General features: G+C 39.0%; 1 protein-coding gene and 1 pseudogene across 1 annotated transcript; one reads left to right on the plus strand and one right to left on the minus strand.

Annotated features, from left to right (window-relative positions):
- Positions 1-4,828: 4,828 nt before the first annotated feature.
- Positions 4,829-5,958, plus strand: LOC116270110 (annotated as a pseudogene).
- Positions 5,959-7,533: 1,575 nt separating this feature from the next.
- On the minus strand, positions 7,534-22,494 carry LOC101005461 (ADP-ribosylation factor-like protein 6-interacting protein 1). The gene is given in 3 exon segments (XM_031654825.1): positions 7,534-9,283; positions 9,286-9,811; positions 22,474-22,494. Coding segments are annotated over 3 exon segments (693 nt in total). The 5' UTR covers positions 22,480-22,494; the 3' UTR covers positions 7,534-9,122.
- Between the last annotated feature and the right edge of the window lie 1,363 nt (positions 22,495-23,857).

Genomic DNA, 23,857 nt, shown 5'->3' on the forward strand with positions numbered 1-23,857 from the left:
GGTCCGATGCAATCAATGCTTTTAAATGAGTTTTCACTAAAACACGCAGTTTGAGAGAGGCCTCTCAAAACTGAGGTTTGAAAACATTTTTGTGGGTTGACAGTCCTTGTAAAAATAATCCATGTGCAAGGCTGTACTCCAAAGTAATTGCTCGTTAAAAATGTAAATTTCCAGGGATATCTTTGTGTGTGTGTGTGTGTGTGTGTGTGTGTGTGTGAGTTTTTGTTTGTTTGTTTGTTTTACAAAGTTTGGCTCTTGTCGCCCAGGCTGGAGTACAATGGTGTGATCTTGGCTCACTGCAACCTCCACCTCCCAGGTTCAAGCGATTCTCCTACCTCAGCCTCCCAAGTAGCTGGGATTACAGGTGTGCACCACCACCCTGGCTAATTTTTGTATTTTTAGTAGAGCCTGGGTTTCACCATGTTAGACAGGCGGGTCTCAAACTCATGACCTCAGGTGATTCACCCACCTTGGCCTCCCAAAGTGTCCAGGGATATTTAGATTTTTTATGTTGCCTACATGGTTTTATAGAGTCCTTAAAACTGTCCAGTACAATGGCTGCTTTCCCATTTTACAGAAAGAAGAAACAGATTGAGAGCTGTCACATACTTGTTCCGGGTAATTTTGGCCAGCACATAAGCCAGATGTGGGCTTACCCTACTTCTAAGGATCACAGGAAAATGCAGCATTCACAGTCTTTACAGACAGACTAAAAGGCATTTCAGGTCCTTTAAATAAAAAGGAAATCTTTTTAAGGAGAAACAATAAATATGTCCATGCATACAGCTGTCAAGTGCTGGAGTTTGGGTTCCGACCCATGTGTACTGGATTCCAAACTCCCCTTTCTTTCATTTCCCTGTATCCTAGATCCAGTTCCAGTTGTAGCTCATCTGAATAGTGAAGGTTAATATGTACAGAGTAATGTCTTTGAATGTAGGACAGCAGGAATCATTGAGGCTGTAAGTGCTAGACAAGGTTTCCCAGTGTCTCTTACAAGTAGCGGTGTCTATGTGACACAGTTCTGCCTTATACAACCTAAGTACAAGTGTGGAGGTTTCTGGGAAAGCCTTTACTTCCTGATTCTAGCCCTAAGCCTTATTTCTCATTTCTTTCCTTCCTGAAGCAGACATAGAAAGGGAGGTGAAGTAGCCCTCTTGGGACCATGAGGTGTGGAACATAAAGAGGAAGGTCTACCTGCTTAGACACAGCTGCCTGGGAGGGTGGCAGTAGCCTGCTGGCAACATAGAGCGGCTAAAGGGGTTGGATACTTTTTCTCACAGGCTCTTATAAGTAACTTTTTAAGGTTTTTCTGTTATTTACTCTATCCTGAGATAGATAGATGACAGATAGATAGATAATGTGTGAGTATATATATATATAAATAAGAAAAATACATTTTTATTAAGAAATAAACATACAGTCATCAGTTTCCTATGAGAGTTTTAGGCATACTTTAGTAGCACTTGAATTAGATATTCTAAGGATTGAAGTGATTATTTGAGTGTTCATACTAGATGGTTTACAACAGGAAATCTTTGTACCACTGAAAGAGGAGTCATACATTAAAAAGCAGTGAATACAGGTTCTGGGTCCAGATGCCCCGCCTCCACGGATTTTGTGGAGGACAAGACGAGGGATGTGGATCACGATGGGCTCTGCCGAGATGCTTTCTGCATCTTGAGGTGCATCTTTTCTTGTCCAAGTTGTAAGTTTCCTGGGCATTGCCCTAGTCCTTCTGTGTTGGAATCTCCATTTCATAGAGCACTCCTTTCAGCTTTGTCCCAGATGGCAGGTGACCTCTGAGCTTCTACAGCCCCATATTGAACTCCTTTGCTTGTGGCCTTCTATCTGCACCATCTTCCAGTGCCAACTTTGTCTATAGGGCTTGCCCAACAGTTGTAAGAGAAACTTATTTTTTTAAAAGATATGAAACCCTGCTCTTTTATATTTTGCCACTAACCTCTTTTTCTAGCTTCGTATTTTCTACCAAATTCTTGTTGTTTTCCCTGATCTGTCAACAAAAGGCAACTCACACTTGATCCCAATGACAGTCAGTGCTACATTTGATCTGTTTTTGTTTCTAGTTTTTTAAAATTATTATTTCATTGAGATTTGGAGAATAAGAAGAGGTAAACACTTTTATTCAAGCCTCCAGTGCTGACTCTCCCCAGGTGCCTTTGGAACTGCTCCAGATGTTTATGCTTTCCTTTCAGGTTATCATGCTGCTTTACCCAGAAGAATCAAACAAGAAATGAAGGGCCATCGTGATCTTCAAAAAGTCGTCTTCTCAGCAAACTGCTGGAAATACCTTGGCTAAGAGATTAGGAATGATAAATAACTTCATTAGTTTTTTTCCTCACTTCTTACTTCTACCCAAGTAACAGCGTATGTACTGAAAGAAAGTTCAGAAAGAATCACCACTGGCCAGATATGGTGGCCCCAGTAATCATCATCCAGGCCTCAGAGAAATTGAAAAACAAAAACAAAACAATAAGATGTCACTGTTTGCTTTTATTGTGGTTTGTGGTTTTACTGTAACGCTGGGCATTGGCTCTCATGGGTGATCTCCAGTCTCTGACCACACAATCCAGTCATTGCCACAATCACATATGGAACATCACAAGGGACCCCAGAGCCTGGCTCCTCCATCTAAATTTAGGTTAAAATTAATGTCAAGGCATTAAGGGCTGATCTGTGCTATAAGACCTAAAATTAATCCCAACATTATGTGCTGCCCTGACATCTGGTAAAACTGGGATGGTCTCACATGGCCTGACCACAAGTTTCCCCCCTCATTCTGCTCCTGCAAACAACAGTCCACATCAAGAGAGCCAGACACAGTTCCTGCTTATTCCTGAATAGCAAGTTTCAGCTCTCTGCCAGCCCTGGAATTATTCAAAGAAGATAGTCACATCCTTTCACGGTAACCAGGGGTCACCTCACCCTTTTCATACTACAAAGCCTGCCTCACATGGCCCCTCTTACTCAGTCTGTTCCCAACTGCAACCCCCACATGGCCCTGCATGGCATTTAGTGTCCTTATCCTCCATCCTGTAAGTCTATGTAATTAATTAATTTCTGTCAGTCTCATTAGTCCAGTATCACTTGTCATATGTTTGGCTATGTGCATAATCCTAAGGCAGGAATCCCTCCCGCTCCAACAGGGTGAATAGGAGGTGATTAAAACAACCAACTACTACAACTTATCTCCTCCTCTTCTTTCTTCCTAGAGGAACAGAGGAGTCAGTTCAGACTGTGTATAATGTGTTCTATGGTTCTCAGGATCTCTTTGCTACCTCTTCCCACATCCTTTCTCGCTCTCTGCTCAGTGTTGATAGAAAATTAGTCTCTCCAATGCAAAAATCATGATCCCTTTGTAACCTCTTCAGCTGTTTCCCAGTACCCCCAGCATGTAGTCTAGACTTCACAGCTGCTTCTACAAGGTTCTTTAAGATCCCCTCTTCCTGTCTTCTCTCCAGCAGCATTTTCCTTTTCCTCTTCCACAACCCAGTCCTCAGTCCTACTCACTCCGTGGCAGTTCCCCCACATTCCATGCTCTGGACCACTGGGCTTGCCACTACCTTTGCCTTTCCCTGTCCCTCTTGTGCCTCTCTTTCTTTGCTTGATTATTTTCTTTTCAAAGGCAGGTCAAGCCTTTGATGGATCTTTTGCTAACTATCTCTTCCACACTCAGCACCGCCCATCCCAGTTCCTCTACAGTCTTTTCCTTTTATCACAGCACTCACAACTCCTTACTTGTAGGTCTTTCCTACTAGACTGTGAGTTCTTTAGGGGCAGTGGCAAGCATGCAGTGGCTGCTGAACACATCTTGGTTGAAGGAAATTTATAGATCTCATAATGAGGTGTGCACAGCTTCCCTGGGGGTTGTGGGTGGAGGCATGGGAGCACCTAGTAGGCCCTGGCTACAGAGTATAAAATGAACTGAGTCCCCAGATTACTAGAACTAGGGAAAAGCAGAGTCCCTGTAATTAAAGATCCTGTGACATGCAGTGAGGAGATCCAGGCTGTCACAGGAGCACCAATCTTAGGGTGAGTCACATCTTTGAGGAGGGGGAGTGGAGTAGTTGTGTTGGGTAAAAGAGGAATCCACAGGATTGTGGATGGGAGAGCAGGGAGTAGGAAGCAGGAGGAATATCTGTATTGGGCTAAGGTCTAAGGAAGCAGGATTTTAGAGATGGCTTGGGGTTATCCCAGGGCAATCATGCCTAATTCCTCCCTCCACCAATTTTTTGCACCCTATTTAGTTCTGGTCTTTACGTAGAGAAGGTTAGCTGCTTTAGCTCTTACATTCTTTCCACCCTAGAAAGATAACAAAACCAGGAGATTCTTGTGTGTGAAGTTGTGTTTGTGTGTAGGACTTCTTGTTTTCAGTAATTTCATACCCTTCCTCCCTGTACCTCTCCCCTACACCTCTGCCCAAACTGCCAAGTTTCAAAGGATTTAGGATCTATACTTATTTCCTAGGAAAAAGCTAACATTCCAATGAAGTCCCATTCCTATCATGTAGACTCTCTTCCTCTCTAGGGTGACAGATCTTTCAGATACCCCAATCGAGCATGGCTCCCACTCCCAATAGTGCATGGCTTTAATGGAAACTTTAATATTATTATCTTTTCTCTCCTTTCTTAACATATCAGTTATAACTCTTTTTGAACTGTTTTTAGAGGTTGCCCAAGAATTTGCAATATACATTTACAACTAATCCAAGTCTACTTTCTAATAACACTATCTTACTTCACTGGAGTACAAGTGTCTTCTAATAAAAAGTAATTCTAATTCCTCCCTTCCATCTCTTGTATCATTGCTGTCATTTATTTCACTTAAACAGAAACATACACTAAGATATATATAAGCATACATAATCTAATACATTGTTTCAACTATTATTTTGAACAAAGTGTTCTGTCTTATCAATTAAGAATAAGAAAAATAAAAATTTCTGTTTTACCTTCACTTATTCCTTCTCTGATATGCTTCCTTTCTTGATTTAGATCTGAGTGTTTGCTTTGGAAAGCCCTACTTGCAGAAACAAATGTGGTTCTAGCAAGATCTAGATCTCAGTCCAAGAATTCACCATGAGCTTATATGGCTGGAGAACAAATGCACTCTAAGGTGATAGGCCATCACCTGACTCAAATAATTGCTTCTTGACATACCATAACTTGCAACAAAGTGAAATCTCTAAGGTTAGGACAAACTGAAGATTGGACCAACAACAGGAGTAACTGAAGGCCAAAACCAAGATATTTTGAAGAATTTATTTCACATGTACAAGATGAGTGAGTGTGGGGGGTATGTGTATGTGTGCATATATGTGTGTGCATGAGCAGGCATGTGATGGGAGGAAGGATATAAACCTCACTGGAACTAATGTAGCTGACAGGGAAAACATCCGGGGTTCTAATTGGACACATTCTTAACACAAGAATATAATTTTTAAGTACGTCACCATCACCAGCATGCCCAAGAGAAAGGCTGAAGGGGATGTTAAAGGAGATAAAGTCACGATGAAGGCTGAACCACAGAGAAGATCCACGAGGTTGTCTGCTAAACCTGCTCCTCGAAAGCCAGAGCTCAAGTCTAAAAAGGCCCATGCAAAGACAGGAGAGAAGGTACCCAAAGGGAAAAAGGGAAAAGCTGATGCTGGCAAGGAGGGGACTAACCCTGCAGAAAATGGAGATGCCAAAACAGACCAGGCACAGAAAGCTGAGGGTGCTGGAGTTGCCAAGGGAAGTGTGTGCATTTTTGATAACTGTGTACTTCTGGTGACTGAGAGTTTGAAATACGATTTTTTAAATCAAGTTTTATAAAAATGCAGAATTTTGTTTTACTTTGTTTTTAAGCTATGTTGTTAGCACACAGAGCCCTTCATTGTTGTTTTGGGGGAAAGGGGCATATGTCACTAATAGAATGTCTCTGAAGCTGGATTGATGTGGGGAAAACACCTTTCCCTTCTAGTTTTGAGAGACTTCCTCTTGGCTCCCAGGATAGGGATTCCCTGATTTTGACACACATGGCCACTTTTTGGCACAAAGCCTTGTGGTATGGAAAAACGAATTCATTTTATGTCCTCTTCTCCCTTTCCATCTTTCAGCGTAGACTTAACTCCCTTAAGCCTAGACATCTGTTGGGACCTGACCCCCAGTCATTGGTTACAAGTATATCAGGCAATCTGGACTTTTCAGTGATGCCACTGAGATGGCACCTGTCAAAAGAGAAGTGGCACCTGTTCCATTTCTAGATTGTGGATCTTCAGATAAATTCTGCCATTTTCTTTCCACTTCCACAAAGTCAGGGTCGGCTTGTGAAAAGTTATTAAACAACATGCTAAATGTGAAATGTCAACCCTCACTCTAAACTTTCTCTGTTCAGAGCATAAGATGAATACTTCATTGGGTTTTATAGTGGCTTTCTGATTTTTGGTAGTCCATTGAAGAAGGGAGTATAAAAGTTGTTGCATACTGTTAACGATTGTCTGCCTACATGATTGTTTATGGAAAGTATCTTTAATAAAGCTGGATACAGTTTGGCTTGGAAAAAAAAAGAATTGCTTGTGCTGCATCCCATAAGTTTTGGTATGTTGTTTCTATTTTCATTTGTGTAAAATACTTTTTAATTTCCTTTTTATTTTCTTTGACCCATTGTTTAGGAGGAGGGTGTCTAATTTCTATATATTTCTAAATGTTCTGCAATTCCTTCTCCAAATTAACAATTTGATTTCTAGTTTCATGATATTGTGCTACCAAAAATACTTGATGTGATTTCAACTTTCTTAAATTTGTTAAGACTTCTTTTGTGACCTAACACATGATCTAGCATGAAAAATGTTTTGTGTGTGCATGAAAAGAATGTGTATTCTGCTGCTGTTGAATGGAATGGTCTGTATATGTCTGTTAGGTTCATTTGACCCAAAGTGTAGTTCAAGCCCAAGTTTCCTTATTTTCTATCTAGATGATTTTTGTGTTGCTGAAAGTGAGATACTGAAGTCCTCTGCTATTATTATATTGCAATCTATCTATCTCTTCTAATCTATTAATATTTGTGTTATAAATATATAGATTCTCTGATGTTGAATGCATGTGTTTACATTGTATCTTCTTCATGAATCGACCTTTTTATCTCATTATATAATGACCTTCTTTATCTCATTTTAGTTTTTGACAATGTCTATTTTGTCTTATTTAAGTATAGCTACCACTGATTTCTTTTGGTTTCCCTTTGCATGAAATATCTTTTTACAACTTTTCCCTTTCAAACTATGTGTATTCTTAAAGGGAAGCAAGTCTCTTGCAGACAGCATAGAATTCGGTCTTGTTTTTTAATCCATTCAGCGACTCTATGTCTTTTTAAAACTTTTTATTTTATTTAATCAACAAATAATAATTACATATATATTAATTGGGTACGATGTGATGATTTGATACACGCATGCATTGTGAAATGATCAAATCAGGTTCATTAATATATTCATCACCTAATATATTTATCATTTATTTTTGGTGAGAGCATTTGAGATTCCAGCTTTTTTAATTTTTTCCCCTTTTACACAAAACAAAATAGAAGAAATAATACAGGATTAAAATCGCAAAAGTAGTTAATCAGTAGAACATGTACACACACAAAAAAAAATCCAGATAGGAAGACAGGCTTATTTACAATGAAAGTAAGGTAAAATTAAGGTAGTTTTCTTATGAAATATTAAAAGAAAATAATCAAACATATGCTACAATGGTCACCACTATTTACAGTAATATTAAAGAGGAGAAAACAACACTTATTTAATAGGGACAGATATACCACAAGGTACAACATCAGTGCAATAAATTCACAAAACTATATTACAACTAGTTAATCAGTTTAAGAATTGTTCCCAAGTCAGTCACGTGTTTTGGCCCTCAGAAGTTCATTCCTACAGATTTCAACTACTCTAAATTTCTAGCTACCAAGAAGTTAAGAATGATAATAAGAAACTTTCCAAGGAGTTATGAAATCTTTGTCGACCACAGGCCAATTATCATCACCTCAAGTCTGCTCTCACCAACAGCCCTTGTATTTTTCAGGGAGGAATCTCTAGGAAAAAAGTCAGACACCAGTGTAGTCACTATCTCCCATGTCAAACCTAGGGAACTAAAAGGGCCAGTATTACCATAAAATGAGAATTTTGAGGTTTACCTTAAAAGGCTTATTCTGGTCTCAACAATTAGATAAGATTATCTTCTACTGAAATGAATCTTGACTAAACATAGAAGACTGCTGTCTTTTTGCTGGTCTTAGAGTGAAAGTCATAGACATGAGTCTTAATCTACTGTATACTATAGCTAAAGTCAGCTGAAAATCTGAAATTAAAAGTAGCCTAGAAATCCTAAATGCAATCTTTCGGAAGTCTGCTATTAAAAAGCCTTTAAGGATTTACTAACTTTGAGTCTAAGTGCAAGGGGACAAAAGCCTGTTAGACATTCCTTTTTTGGACAAAAAATCAAAGTTTCCTACAAATTGCTAAGCTTTGCACAAGGGAGAAGCCTACACGTACTAGCGCATGGAATCAGTTTCATTTTTTTCATGGGGACTCTTCTCCCACCGGAAACAAACAGAATGAGGAATGAATCTTAATTGGTCTCTTCATCAGAAGCGGTAAACTTGGTCTCTATATTCGTGAAGTCAGATAGTTTTTTAAGCAAACTGTGGAAGCAGACAGTAGAACCAGTTTCCTGTAGCCACAGACCACTACATGGTATCTAAGCTAAAGCAAAGATGAACAATTATCCAGATTCACTTGAACTGTACTAAAGGGCAAGGTTCACCACTACAAAAAGGAAGTTGTCTAAAAGCAAGAATTCAATTAACACTGGGTAAGAAAAATCAAAACAAATCACATACACTAAGGGTTGTCCATGAAGCCAACTGCTAAGAACGCACTCAACTATATGTGACATGAAGACACTATGCACAAAGTCTTACTTGGCGAGTCTGAATTTCTATTAACTAAGGGCAGAGTGAGGGAGAGCAAAGAGCTACTTCCGTAACATTTTGGTATCCAGATAGTACAGCAGAAATCGTTCCGGGGCAATGCTCCACTAATCACACTGATTAAAGCAGATGAATCATTCATTTTTCTTTTCTTTTTGTTCAAGAAGTTTGTTTATCGCCCTCTTGGCCATTCCAATGTACTTCAAAATGATTCCATGTTGGTTTAGTCCAGGAAGCAATAGTAAGGAAGTCACTATCAGGTAAGTGAGAAGCAGATTGTGGACTTGTTGTCCACCCAAGCAACCGTAGCAAGAGAAACGATCATGGTCATGAAGTACATCTTAGGTTTTTCTTCCTTTAGTGTGAAGAGGCATTTCCACCAACCCACAGTTCTGCGTCGAGTTTTTACTAAATTGCTGCAAATGTCATGGAATTTTTGCTGTTGTTCAGTGGTCCATTTATTGGAGCCAAAAATTCTAGGTGCTACAATGGGAACAAGGTAATCAGCCAAGTACAAAAACATAACAAAACAGGAAACGCCGGACAGAACAGATGGATCTAGATAGTAGATAATCAGAAGCACCAAAGAAACCGCACAGATGATGGCGGGTGGAAACCAGGCTCTTTCCCATCGGAGGACTTTATCAGCCATCAGCATCACTTCTCCCCATCCTTGCAGCTGTTCTTCCAGACTTGCAGTCTCTGCAGCCAGCAGGTTGGTGCTGCGATTATCTCCCTCTGCCACCATCTCCGGGATGCCGCCTCTGTGAGCGCAGGCCACCTGCCCAGTGAGACCTCCAACTGACACCCGCACAGAGACCACCTGGTGAAAGCATTTGAAACCACTATTTTATGACATCAGTAAGATAACCTAACTAGAAGTTCCCAATACTCACCACATCCCTCCTAAAGATAGCCAAAACAATAAGTAAGCAACTACATTTTGGTGAAAATAACTAAAGGAGAATGTTAGAATACATTAAAGGTGTATTAGAAACTCTGCAATGTGCAGAAACCCAGGGTGGCCACATAGACAACAGAAGGAAATACCTCACCTCCACCACCCTATCCCCACATCAGGATCAGTTGGAAGCAGGAGAAAATTCTTCTTGCAGGGAAAAGGTAAGGAAGAGGACCACAGCAGCCCCCATCACCACCTTAGGCACCTACAGTCCTCACCTCTGGGGAGGTCTGTAGTTCTCACAGGCACTAAGCCCAGCTGAGGGAACTCCTTAGAATCCATACAGCTACACTCCCCACAGAGGAGGAGACAATACTCACCACAGTGGCCCACGTGGCTACTGCATTTGAAATCAGAAACACTGTTGGAATGTGTCCTGTTCTGGGGGTAGGTAGCCACAGTACCCTTCCATTCCTCCAGCTTTGTTGCTGTTGAACCGCCTCCACATGGTTGCGCACCATCCACAAGCTGAGCTGCTGCTCCATCCTATTTCTTGGGGCCAAGCTGCAATGGAGATGCTCCACCCACCCCTCCAAGTTGCTTTTGGCCCTGCCCCATTAAGGCTTGAGCTGAAATGGCACTCAGCCTCCTAAAGAATTGGTTACTTGGCTGCTCAGAACAGTCATGCACCCCCATTCCTGGATGCACCCCCATTCCTGAATGGAAGCAGCACCTTGCCTCCAGGAAATCAGTGTCATGGCCAAGCCAAATCAGTTGCACATCTCAGGGATGAGATGGCATAGTATTTTACGTCTTAGATAAACAGAGCACTGACTGAGCTGGGTCACCTTACCCTACACGTTGAATAATTGTAGTACCCTGCTTTCCTGGAACTGGACTAGTCCATTAGAGTGTGAGCTGCTGAGATACCCCCATCCCCAAGGAATGGAATCATTGCTGCACTACTCCCTTCCTTCCAGGCCCCAAGTGACATCTGCCCTCTGCTATTTCAGGGTCCTTGCTGCTGTCTCACGTGGCTTCACAGAATCTGGGATACTGCCATGTCCCACTATCCCCAGGTCCAGAATCCCCACTGTGCAGTCCCTTGTGTCCTGGGGCCTAAGTTGCAATGGTGCCCTATTGGCTCTGTTTCCCAAATTGCAGCTGTACCTTTTTTCTGGGTCTTAACCTTTAGCTGGGTCATTGCTATGCCATGCCTTCCAGAGTCAAAATCTTTCCTTACTAAAGGCACTCTCTAAAGTTTGGAAGAGGTGCTGTTCCACCAGATGCACAGACATCAATTCGGTGACATAAGAAACATTAAAAAGCAAGAAACATGACACCAATAAAAGACAAGGTGCCAGTAACTGACCCCAAGGAAAAGGAAGTTTATGAGTTGCCTGAAAAGGAATTTAAAATAATAATCTTAAGGAAACTCAGATAGATCTGAGAGAATACAGATAGACAATTCAGCAAAATCAGGAAAGCAATTCATCATCTTAATGAGACATTCAACAAAGAACAAAACAGAAATCTTGAAGCTGAAGAACTACTGAGTGAATAAATAAAAAATATAATAGAAAGCTTCAACAGCAGACTACATCAAGCACAAGGAAGAAACTCTGCATTTGAAGATAGGTCTTATGAAATTACCCAATGAGAAGGAAAAAAAAAACAAAAAACAAAAAGTGTGAAGACAGCCAATGGGACATATGGGATATCATTAAACAAACAAACTTTTGCATTATGGGAGCTCTACAGGGAGAAGAGATAAATGTGCAGAAAGTGTATATAATGAAATAATTGCTGAAAACTTCCCAAGTTTTGGAAGAGATATGAACATCCAGATCCAAGAAGCTCCAAAGTTCCCAAACAGATTGATCTCAAATAAGTCTTCTCCAAGTTGTGTTACAACTAACTGTCAAAAGCCAAAGACAAAGAGAGAATTTCAAAAGCAGCAAGAGAACAGCATCAAATCATATATGAGACGATTCCCATTAGACGATGAGCAAATTTCTCAGCAGAAAACCTGCAGGTCAGGACAGATGAGATGATACATTTGAAGTGCTGAAAGAAAAAAATTTTCAGATGAGAATACCATACTCAACAAAGTATCCTTTAGAGATGAAGGAGAAATAAAGTCTTCCCCAGAGAAACAAAAGAAGTTGAGGAAATTCATTACCACTATACCTGCCTTACAAGAAATGCTTAAGGGAGTCTTCAAGTGGAAATAAAAGGACACTAGTTACTAATATGAAGATACAAGAAAGTATCAAATTCACTGGTAAAGGTAAATGCATAGTCAAATTCAAAATATTCTAACATTATTATGGTGCTCTATATGTCATGTATATCTTATAGTATGAAGGTTAAAAGTCAAAAGAATAAAAAATAATAACCATAATAACTTGTTAAGAAACACAATTTTTGAGTATATATTTGTACATCTGTATTTATTGAGTACATACTTATCATTGACATATATATGCATATATATGTGCATATAACATCTTTAGAACTTTCTTCTTTTTTATTATTTCTTTTTTTATTGTTTTCATTTCAGTGATTTCTTTTTTTTTATTACACTTTAAGTTCTGGGATACATGTGCAGAACGTACAGGTTTGTTACATAAGTATACACATGCCATGGTGGTTTGCTGCACCATCAACCCGATATCTACATTAGGTATTTCTTCTAATGCTATCCTTCCCCCTAGCCCCTCACCCCCCGAAAGGCCCTGGTGTGTGATGTTCCCCTCCCTGTATCCATGTGTTCTCGTTGTTCAATTCCCACTTATGAGTGAGAGCATGTGGGTCTGGTTTTCTGTTCCTGTGTTAGTTTGCTGAGAATGACGGTTTCCAGCTTCATCCATATCCCTGCAAAGGACATGAGCTTATCCTTTTTTATGGCTGCATAGTATTCCATGGTGTATATGTGCCACATTTTCTTTATCCAGTATCATGGATGGGCATTTGGGTTGGTTCCAAGTCTTTGCTATTGTGAATAGTGCTACGGTAAACATACATGTGTATGTGTCTTTATAGCAGAATGATTTATAATCCTTTGGGTATATACCCAGTAATAAGATTGCTGGGTCAAATGGTATTTCTGGTTCTAGATCCCTGAGGCATTGCCACACTGTCTTCCACAATGGTTGAACTAATTTAGAAATACATAATTTAAAAATATGTAAATTGTGAAATCAAAAATATAAATGAGGAAGTTTAAAGTCTAGAGTTGTTGTATGGGATTGAAATTAAGTTGCTATCAACACAAAAGAGTCTTATAACTATAAGAAGTTTTATGTAAACCTCAAGAGTAACCTCAATACAAAGTTGATAAAGAGAAAGGAATCAAAACTTAGCACCACAGGAAATCATAAAATCACAAAGATAAACAACAAACAAAGGATCTATAAAAAAAAACAGAAAACAATTAACTAAATGGCAATAGTAAGTCCTTACCTATCAATAATTACTTTGAACGTAAATGGATTAAATTCTCCAATCAAAATACATAAAGTGGCTGAATGGATAAAAAACCAAGATCCAACTATGTGCAGCTTACACAAGACACACTTTATCTTTAAGAACACACATACCCTGGGAGGCTGAAACAGGAGAACTGCTTGAACCCAGGAGGCAGAGGTTGCAGTGATCTGAGATTGCACCATTGCACTCTAGCCTGGGCGGCACAGCAAGCCTCCATCTCAAAAAAAAAAAAAACAGGATAGATCACTTGAGCCCAGAAAGTTAAGCCTGCAGTGAGCTATGACTGCACCACTACATTCCAGCCTGGGCAACAGAGTGAGACTTTGTCTTTAAAAAAAAAAAAAAAAAAAAATGCTGGGCTACACTGAGAAAGAAGAGCTCTGAGGGAGCACAGGCCCTACTAGATATTACACTCTATTTTAAAGCCCATATAAGTAAAGCAATTGGTATTAGTACAAGAAAAAAAGCACCCATACATTGTAATCAGTTAAAAGATGGTATTAAATTGAAAGTATTTGCCACAAATATTACAAATACAAATGATAGTTCTAATATACAAAGACCTTTTTAAAATTGAGAAGGAAAAGACCAAAATTCTAGAGAAAAATGGGTAAAAGACACAAATTAGGTAACTTGCAAAAGACATAAATTGGTCTGTGAACACGTGAAAAAATGCTCAGTTGTACTTATAATAAGAGAAATGCAAACTAAAACCACACTAAGATACCATTTCTTACTCATTAGAATAGCAAAAATTTTCAACTTAATACACTGTTGAAGAAGTGTGGGAGAGACACTCATATATGCCAGTGGGCTGGTGGGAATGCAAAATCGTATGACCCTTTTGGAGGAGAATTTCACAATATTTAACAAAACTGTGTGTGTGTGTGTGTGTGTGTGTGTGTGTGTGTGTATACACACAGTTAGAAATAGTAGAGACAGGGTTTCGCCATGTTGGCCAGGTTGGTCTCAAACTTCTGACCTCAGGTGATCTGCCCACCTCGGCCTCCCAAAGTACTGGGATTTACAGGCATAAGCCACGGCACCCAGCCAAAAATTACTGGACTTTAAAAACTACTTGCAACATTATAATAAGATGACTTCACTCTGCCATTTTTATTTTCTCCCTCAGTGAGTGAAGTCAGCATAAACATCATCCCTTTTTTGTTCCTCCTACCATGTACACAATAACAAGAAATAGCTGGTTGGAAAAATGAACATCTCATAATAATATGAAATACATTTAAAAGCCTTCTATTTCCTACACTTCTTGTTGGTTTTTTTCTATGGTTACTGTGAAATATGTAGATTTTAAAAAATAGCTTTAGCAGTTAAATGATGCTGTAAAACCCCAGTATGGTAAGTGTAAATAATTCTAACAGTAATTTCTTGTTACTATACCACTCAACGTTTTGTCTATAATTTAGTAAGATCTCTTAACATTAATGTTTTTACTTAGCAACAGATATGGACCTTCTCAAAGAGAATCACAGAACAAGAGAATTAACAATCTTAATTTTTTTCTTAGTTATTGGTAAGAGAATGAGCTGTGTTGCTCATTTTCAATCTTACGGATTCAGAAATTCTCTTACTAGTTTGTAGTATTTTCTGAGGTTTCTATTTTTTTTAAATGAGCTGGGAACAGGACCAGCTAACTTAAGGCATTAAGTAATATCTTTCTAACAATATTTAACCATTTGCTGATTTAAAGTTGAGCTACTATTTTTTCTAGGTTGATTCCAAAGAGAACAGATTTCTGTTTTAAAGATTTTAAGATTGACAATAAGAAAAAGGCCAGTCAAATACAAATCTGTGCCCTCATGGAAATGAACACTGAAAACTATATCCAGAGGTTTGATGATCTGGGAAGAAAAGCCTCTTACCTTATAGTAAGATATGTTCTCCTTCAGTTGGTGAATCTCTAGAAATGACCATCTCCCTAGCCCAGCATTCTATCTAGTGTTGCTATTTTTATTATTAACACAAAGTTTCATACACATCCCTTTCCTAAGGAAGTATAAACACACTCACTACAAGTAACCTTTGGGAAGTGAAAGTTTCAAAGGCCAAATGATCTAGACTTTTTGATGTTGTGACTAAAATTTCTTTAATTCCTGGGGAGCAAAAGCAGGAAGCCTACATGACTTCCTGATGAACTGAGGGTGAGCAGGGAAGGCAGAGGAGGCAAGACATATTTACCAGTTTCTAACACAGCCATTGAGGAAAGAACAAGACGAATGGCTCAGGTGCAGGGAAATGAAGAATGAGGGAGAAAACATAAACTGAATGGAACTTCCCATGAGGATTTTTATGAGAAGTTTTTTTTTAATGTAACTTTTCATTTACAAAAAAGTTCAAATATCAGATGCTATAAACAAAATTGACCATTCTCCAGTGGTAGTTAAGTTCATGCACAAATACATTAAGCTGACAAACTTTTATTAGGGTTTGGGTAAAGTTACTGATACATGCTATAGATATATGAAACTACAAAATGAATCTTCTCTATGGGATCATTAGTCTGAGGCATGATGTTAATTTATCTACAATAATTGGTAAGCAAGCAACTCGGTGAATTACTGGTATTTCAATTCTGGACTTCAATTCAGAAGCCACTGAAATCCTGGACAGTAGTTCTGACCATCTCTCTGTGTAAATAATTTTGCAGAATTATGGAGCAGGACTCATTAAGAAATAAGAATAACATTCTTTATGAAGTAAGAAAATATGGATTCCTGTAGTAGAAAATAATAGAAGAGCAGGTGAAAGAAGCACCTTCAAAGATGTTCTTAAACTTAAATTTTTTGTTTGCTCAGATACCATTAAGAAATGCATTAAGGTTCATCCTCTAAGCTAACCCCTTTTTTTTAAGACAGTCTCACTCTGTCACCCAGACCAGAGTGAAGTGGCACAGTCTCGGCTCCCTGCAACCTCTGCCTCCTGGGTTCAAGCCATTCTCCTGCCTCAGCCTCCCAAGTAGTAAGGATTACAGGCACCTGCCACCACATCTGGCTAATTTTTGTAGTTTTAGTAGAGATGGAGTTTCACTGTGTGGGCCAGGCTGGTCTAAAACTCCTGACCTCAGGTGATCCACCAGCCTCGGCCTCCCAATGTGCTGGGATTACAGGTGTGAGCCACTGCACCCGGCACACCTAACATTTTTAATTAAACTTTACAATTCTGAAAGAATCTCTCCAGTGAATTTTGGACACTAACAAGGAAACAACAAAATGATTTATTTTTTAATTTTTTGACACAGGGTGTCACTCTGTCACCCAGGCTGGAGTGCAGTGTCATGATCTTGGCTCACTGCAACCTCCACCTCTTAGGTTCAAGTGATTCTCCTGCCTCAGCCTCCCAAGCAGCTGGAACGACAGGTGTGCACCACCACAAATGGCTACTTTTTGTATTTTTTGTAGAGACGGAATTTCACCATGTGAGCTAGGCTGGTCTCGAACTCCTGACCTCAGGTGATCCACCCACCTCAGCCTCCCAAAGTGCTGGGATTATAGGCGTGAGCCACCATGCCAGGCAACACCAAAATAATTTAAATGAAACATTTTCACATATGGAAAGTTATTTTTAGTAATGCATTTAAAGACTATACCCAGAGGGCATTTAAAAATAATAAATAAACACTTTATTAAGAAGCATACAAACCTAGCAGAAAGATAATTCTGTCTTCTAAATAGTCTGTGCTGGAAGACTGGGTAGAAATGACACATTTTATCATTATCATCTGAATGTAACAGATGGAAGCCAGCTATGGATAAATCTACAACTCCAGCAAAGACTGGAACAATTTATCTCATCAAAATTAGGCACTTCATTTTCAGTGAGTTGAAGAATCAACATGATTCTCATCTTAAAATTACACATTTCAATGTGATTCATACTTCACAGCAACAATAAAGGTGAACATAAGACTATTCTTCTACTAAAGCAGAATTTTTGAAAATCACAGTTTAAACCAAAAGTTTAAATTCCAATCTTACTTTCTCTTATAAGTAAATTATGATGCTGGAAGCAAATATTTTAGTGGTAAGTATGAATGTGAAGGCTACAAAACAAAATTGTAGGCTTCCTACTAGTGGCAACAGATTGAACCAATCCATTAGAAAATGAGCTCATGGACTTTCTTCCAGGTAAGATCAAAGAAGTAAGTGTGATTGCTACCCTCATCTTACACATGGATTTCCCCTCACTTTATTCACGTTTCTATTCAAATACTTCTTTCCAAAGGCAGCTCTTCCCTGACCTCTACATCCAGCTATAGTGTTCATCATAACACTCAGCTCAATTTACACTTTGTATTTCTTTAGATACTGTCTGTCATTTCTACTAAATGTGTAGGCTGTATATGAGCAGTGACTGAGTTCAATTCTGTATCCCAATCACCTTAGATAGGGGTTCATCAAATATTTGTTGAAAGAAGGAAGGAAATAAGGCAGGAAGGAAGGAGGGAGGGAGGGAAGGAAAGAAAGAAGGGATGGAGGGTGGGGGAAAGAAATGGAGAAAAGGAGGAAGAAAAGGGAGGGAAGAGGGGAGAGAGGGAAGAAGGAAGGAAGCAAGTAAGCAAGCAGTGGTCAGTGGCTTGAAGGTATCTGCCTAAACTAATGCACTGTGGAAAAAGGAGAAAGCAAGAACACTGCAAGCAGCTGTCCCAGGTGCTTATTTCAATTCTGGACTTAAATTCACAATTGAATACATAAATTCAATTCTGAATTTACAGAGCATAAAGATACAGGGAGCACTGGCTGCCCTTGGTGTCAGCTATGCTCAGCATACTCGAGTTTGTGAGCTTGTTCCTCTTCTCTATCTCTAGCTTTGAAGCAGCCCTGAGAACGTTGGTCACTTTCTTCTCCTCCTTATTTCCTTTTATTTCAAAACTAGAACGGGGAGGTATAGAACTTGAAGAAGGACATAGCTGAGATCTGTGCAAATATGAACTTTGTAGCTTGGGGCCCAAATCCAAATGGATGGGTAGAGCGAAGCCTGAACCACACTGAGGACTAGAGCAGGTAGATGAGGGTATCAGTGGATGGACAGCAAAACAGGAGCAGACAATGAATAAGGTCCCTTCCAAGTGTGAGCTTCTCTTTGTGACTCTGGGAAAGCTGATAGGGCAGCAGCTGCACCCTTACCACTCACCAACCACAAAAGGAGAAACATCAGGTGTGGGTTACCCTCCAGCAGGTCTATGCTGCTCAGATTTAGGAAGGTGAGAAACCTGCTGCCCAATCATAGGACTATAGCATGCCAGGGACCCTCCAGAAGCAATACGCTTTTAATCACAGATGAAAAGTATTTGATAGTTACTGAACTACGTAAAAACAATGACCAGCGATCCAAGGAGAGAAGTTAATTCTGTTAAGCCAACCAAGTGACACAAGGTTTTGCCTGGAGGAAGGAAAACAGAGAAGCAAGCTGTGATCTTCCCTTTTTGTAGCAAGTGCTTTGAATCTCCTTGGAGAAGGAAGTCTGTAGAAAACAATTTGATTTCTAAGTGAGTGATAATTAGATGCTCTAAGTTTTCAATGTGATCAAGCTACAAACATCCTGGCATTTCTTCTCCACTGCACCCCAACCCACAATAGCATGTGAGGATATAAAGCCTTTGGGATCCTCTCACTGGAGAAGTCCATATCTGAGATACCTCATTTTACATCATAAAGCTTTGAGGAAATTATATCACGTCTAAAGACTTTTTAAAAGAAACTGCCACATGATGTTATAACATTGGGTAGCATTTTACCATCAAGTAGTGATGGGGTCAGAACAAGTCATCCCAAAATATGCCACTATTATTCTGAGCTAAAAGAAACTGAGAACCAATCAATGCAGAAAAAGCACTTCGCCTCCCCATCTGCTTAAAGTATAATGTCCCATTTGTAAAGGACATTTTTATTAGTATATGTATTTATATTTGCCAGAAAGAGAGTTACTCATAGATAACTTTTTCTCACCGGACAGACTTTTATCTGCATAGCAAGGTAACCTTTATTCACCACACATTTCCTCTTCCCGCCTTCCCACAATTCATCTCTACCACTCCCCAGTACCCCAAATCCTTATTCCTATTCCTTACTCTAGCTGTCTCAATCATCTAACTGCTTCCTGGACTCTCATATTTTGGTGGGACTCAGGTGCATATGTGAGTAATTAAATGTTTTTTCTCCTTTTAATCTGTCTAATGTCAATTTAATTCATAGACCAGCCAAAAAATCTAGAAGGGTACACAGAAGCAATTTTCCCTCTCCTACAGTAGTTTTTCTCCTAATAAAATATATAAAGAAAACAAAATCCTTGTCATCATCATTATTTCACCTTACATAACTTCTGTTATAAAAGGTTACTTGTTCTTCCCTTTTATATGGCTCAATAGGCAGATTTTTTACCTTTTCTTTAGAGTTGTGCATTTTTAGGGTGTACAGTCCTTACAATTGATAGTTCTTGAATATGAAAGTTCTAATTGCTATATTTATTAAAGGTACATAGCTACAAACTGTTATTTAGAAATGAATTAATTTTCAGAGGTTTTAAAATATCTAACCTAATAGAATTTTCCTTACTTGTAAGTATACTAATGTCTTTAAATATGCAAATGTTTAAATGCTAAAAATATAAGCAAAATATGGAATTAAAATACGCAGGTCAGGCACGGTGGCTCATGTCTGTAATCCCAGCAATTTGGGAGGCCGAGGTGGGTGGATTGACTTGAAGTCAGGAGTTCAAGACCAGCCTGGCCAACATGGCTAAACCTTGTCTCCACTAAAAATACCAAAAGTTAGGCAGGTGTGGTGATACGTGTCTGTGGTCTTGGCTACTCAGGAGGCTGAGGCAGGAGAATCACTTGAACCTGAAGGCAGAGGTTGCAGTGAGCCAAGATCGTACCATTGCACTCCAGTCTGGGCAACAGAGTAAGATTCCATCTCAAAATAAATAAATAAATAAAATACGCAATTCCAATCAGCTCTTAAGGTGGTGGTAGTAATTTTTATTGTAATATGTGCAAAAAAAATCACCGACACTCGTGGGTAGATTAGCAGTTACTAATGCTAAAGTGCAGGGTCTATAGCTGAAGTTCTCCTTGTGTTTTTTACTTGCTTATGCACATTAAAAAGAAAATATATAATCACAGATAGATTTTTCAAGAGAGGAAAATTATGCATAATCCCCACTCAATGTAACTTCTAATACTCTGAGGTCTTCATATTCAAAATTCCCTCAAAACAAATGTGGCTTCAAATTTTGGGGTGCATAACTGAAAATAATTATTTTACATTATAATTTGACATTTAAGTCATGTAAAATGATTTTAAAACCATACCAAGTATAAAATAAATTCCAATTCCAAGGACATAATCCTATTACCATAATGAAATAAATCCCTAACCTGATGGTCCCTGTATTTCTAATTTGTCTTTGGTAAATATACTTGAACTGAACCCAACCAGGAATTTAACATCATAAACCTACCAAATAGATTCAAAGACAACACAAAATGTGTGTTTACTGAACATCATCCAAATATTTCTTCTTCTAAGAAAAGCACTGAGTGAAATAATTTGAGCCACCATAACATAGAAATATGTATGCAACCCTGTCTTTTCACCTTTGTATCCTCATTGAATAGTACAGAGGCTGGCATATTGTTATTGTTTAATAAGCATTGAATAAGTAAACCAGTATCATTCTCTTTGGGGTTCTATCCTTAATATAAACAAATGTGAAGACATAAATAAAAAACAACACATTCAACTGCACTGCTATTCAGTCATATGATGTAATTCCAACACATTTTTTCAGAAACATTCTGAGGCATTGCTTTGCAAATTCATGCCTAAGTGTAAGGATAAGTGTAGGAGAAGCGGGGTGCTGGGAAACTTTACTCTCAAAAACCCCAGAAACCAAGTCAGATAAGATCTTAAGATAGCTGGCTTAAAAATAATAAAATAAGATTTTTTTACTTTAAAATTTTATTTTTTAAGGAAAAATAACTGTTATTGCTGGCTTTAATTATTACTATTATTTTGCAGGGACAGGTGGCTGATAGGGGAATTTAAGGCTGTCATTTTCAAGTATACAAGCTTAGTGTTCCACTACCCAGTCTACACAAGACAGGACTATAAGCTCAAGTCGTAGAAACTATTGGAAGTCCATCAAAGACATAAAGAAATAAGAAAGGCAACAATAAGTTTAAAAATAGGACAGGCTAGAAACAAAACCCTAGATTATTCTTTTCTAGAAAACTGCATTAATTTGTTCACATTAAAACTTTGTCTAACACTAATGTGTTGCATGGCACTCAGAATGAGGTAAATACACAAAAGAATAAACAAGACAGCTTAATAAAGTAATAGAGAGAATTCATAATTAAGATTGTTAACCTCTAGATAGTTCTATGGCCTGTATCACAGAGAAAGATTAGAAATGACTACAATATACCAAATAAGCTTCACAGGTGAACAGGAAGACTTTATCTCAAAAAATATTTTTTAAGCGAAGCCTTTCATCTAAAAACCATGCATACTACTTATAAATAAAATAAGCCAGCATTATTCACTTTGGTTTGATGTAAATTTGTTAATTGTTATATGAGGAAAATGGGTATTCACAAGTCGGTATCATCTTAATTTATGTTCCAGGTGAAGACAAGTGTTGGAGTTCTATAACTTCCCAAGGTTGCAATATCTATACCTGAAAGGTGACATCAATTTTTTTTAATTTTTCCTTCCCAAAGGCAGTGTCAAGGGGACATCAATTCTATTGTGAAAGTAGCTTTTTTGTTGTAAAATCCATGTAACACACTGGAAAGTTCTTTTATCTTTAATCAACAGACACTTGTCTCATTTCAAGTGTGGATTTTTTAAAATTACCACAGTTATAGCAAAGTCTGACCCAAAAATTTAATTTATAATTATGGCATGTATCTAAAGAAGTTTGGGAGCATAACATTCAATCTAAAATTGCTAGAAATCTTGTTACAGTTTAATAAACAATTACTTTAAATGTATATTTTTAGTGTTCTTTATAAATGCAGGTTTCTGTTAAATTTTTAAAAATTGTTTATAACAAAAACACAAACATACCATCATTTTGTTTGAGTAGTGTCAACGGTAACCTCAAGGGATGAAAAGGCACCCAGGGGCTGACAGTAGCAGGAAACCATGAACTCTTTTAGGCTAGAAGGAGAAGAAGGAAACAGTATTAACCAGATCCAGTGACAGGTGGAGCTACTGAAGTGGTACTGCCTAAAAGGATCTGTGGCTTAGGAACCCATTGCCACAGCCAGACCACATACCCAAACTCACTGTCTCTCTACCCTCAAGACTCCTTCTGGTACCAACACTGGCTGATCTCCATCAGAAGCCAGAGTGAGGGAGCCTGGGAAATGCAGTGTGGAGGGTCAGACTCAGAGCATAGGGCAGTGACAGACAAGGAAGAGCAGGGAACGGAGGAGCCAGGTGGGGACGATGGGGGAGGGCATCAAACAGAGAATGCCCAGGTCTCCACCCGATTTATGTCAAATAGTGATCTGAGTCAGCAAGACATACTATTTTTAGAGTTCTTGTTTAAATCAGTTTCAAAATTTTTATAAAGTGTAAAAGGAGGACAGGAAAATTAAGTCCTTAATGTTTTTTAAATTTAGGAAGAAATGATGGCTAGCATAAATCAGAATTAAAGTAAATACTAAGTATTGAAATAGAAGGCAAATATCTTGACAAGAAAAAATTGAAAACAGAAATAAGCAAGGGACATTAAAAATGTAAAATAAAAAACCGGTCGCTTCCAAGATGGTCCAATAGGAACAGCTCCAGTCTGCAGCTCCCAGTGAGACTGATGCAGAAGACGGGTGATTTCTGCATTTCCACCTGAGGTACCTGGTTCATTTCACTGGGACTGGTTGAACAGTGGGTACAGCCCACAGAGGACGAGCTGAAGCAGGGTGAGGTGTCACCTCACCCGGGAAGCACAAAGTGGGGGAGGATTTCCCTTTCCTAGCCAAGGGAAGCCGTGACAGACTGTAGCTGGAGAAACGGTACACTCCTGACCAAATACTACACTTTACCAACAGTCTTAGCAACTGCAGACCAGGAGATACCCTCCCGTGCCTTGCTAGGCATGTCCCATGCCTGTGGAGCCTTGTTCACTACTGGCACAGCAGTCTGTGATCGACCTGCTATGCTGCAGCTTGATGCAGGGAGGGACATCCACCATTGCTGAGGCTTGAGTAGCTCACAGTGTAAACAAAGAGGCTAGGAAGCACAAACTGGGTGGAGCCCACCACAGCTCAACAAGTCCCACCTGCCTCTGTAGATTCCACCTCTGGGGGCAGGGCATAGTAGAACAAAAGGCAGCAGACAACTTCTACAGACTTAAACATCCCTGTCCGACAGCTCTGAAGAGAGCAGTGGTTTTCTAAGCATGGCATTTGAGCTTTGAAAATGGACAGACTGCCTCCTCAAGTGGGTC

This window comes from Papio anubis, chromosome 13 (genome assembly GCF_008728515.1).
Source record: "Papio anubis isolate 15944 chromosome 13, Panubis1.0, whole genome shotgun sequence".
Lineage (NCBI taxonomy): Eukaryota > Metazoa > Chordata > Mammalia > Primates > Cercopithecidae > Papio > Papio anubis.